Raw genomic sequence first — 711 nt, forward strand, 5'->3', positions numbered from 1 at the left:
CCCCCCCCCCCCACCCAGGAGTATCCCAGAGATGCCCCCCGACCCCCCATACGTCCCAGCATCCTACAGAGCTCCGGAGCCTTGGGCAGAGCACAGCAGGCCCCCATCGCTGCCCCCCGTCCAACACAAACCCCTTTCAGACTATGGTGAGCCATGGGGTGGGGGGGGGTCCATGGGGTGGGGGGGTGGGGGGGGGCGCTGTGCATCCCGCAGGCAGCATCCCACCTCCCCTATAGGAGCGGAGCAGAGCAAGTGGATGGGCCCCAACGGTGAGACCATGTCGGACCCCGAACGTGACGTGGTGAGTAACCCACCCCCCCCCTTTGGCCCCCCCCCCCCACACGAGGTCCCCCCATCCCTGCCCCCCCCCCCCAAGCCCCCCATCACCCCCCTGTTCCTGCAGTTGGTCCTCAATCACGTGCTGGGAGATATGGACCTCTTTGTGGGGCGGCTGCGGGGCGGCGCTGGGAGCACCAAGACCCCAAAGAAGAAGAAGAAGAAGAAGAAGAAGAAGAAGAAAGGTGGGGGAGGGGGAGGCACTGCTCAGGGTGCAATGGGGGTCTGGGGGCCACCTCAGTGCCACTGCTTCTGTCTGCCCCCCCCCCAGATCTCCCCTCCAAGGCAGAGTTTGTGGACTTCTTCCAGAAGGTGAAATACGCCTTCAACCTCCTGGTACGTCTGGAGGTGGGGGGAGCACAGAGACCCCCCCCC

The 711-nt window shown here is 65.7% G+C and overlaps 1 protein-coding gene across 1 annotated transcript in view; it reads left to right on the plus strand.

Annotated features, from left to right (window-relative positions):
• LOC122193091 (epidermal growth factor receptor kinase substrate 8-like protein 3) overlaps window positions 1-684 on the plus strand; it is a gene marked incomplete at its 3' end in the record, with an annotated part of 1,373 nt that extends 689 nt beyond the window's left edge. Inside the window, exons 5-8 of the mRNA XM_042893807.1 lie at window positions 32-146; window positions 237-301; window positions 404-521; window positions 608-684. Of these exons, the coding sequence (XP_042749741.1) occupies window positions 32-146; window positions 237-301; window positions 404-521; window positions 608-684 (375 nt within the window). The remainder of the gene's footprint in view (window positions 1-31; window positions 147-236; window positions 302-403; window positions 522-607) is intronic.
• Window positions 685-711: the final 27 nt, after the last annotated feature.

The sequence above is a fragment of the Lagopus leucura genome, unplaced genomic scaffold (assembly GCF_019238085.1).
Source record: "Lagopus leucura isolate 7727_CA_CO unplaced genomic scaffold, USGS_WTPT01 27805-0_obj-0_obj, whole genome shotgun sequence".
Classification (NCBI taxonomy): domain Eukaryota; kingdom Metazoa; phylum Chordata; class Aves; order Galliformes; family Phasianidae; genus Lagopus; species Lagopus leucura.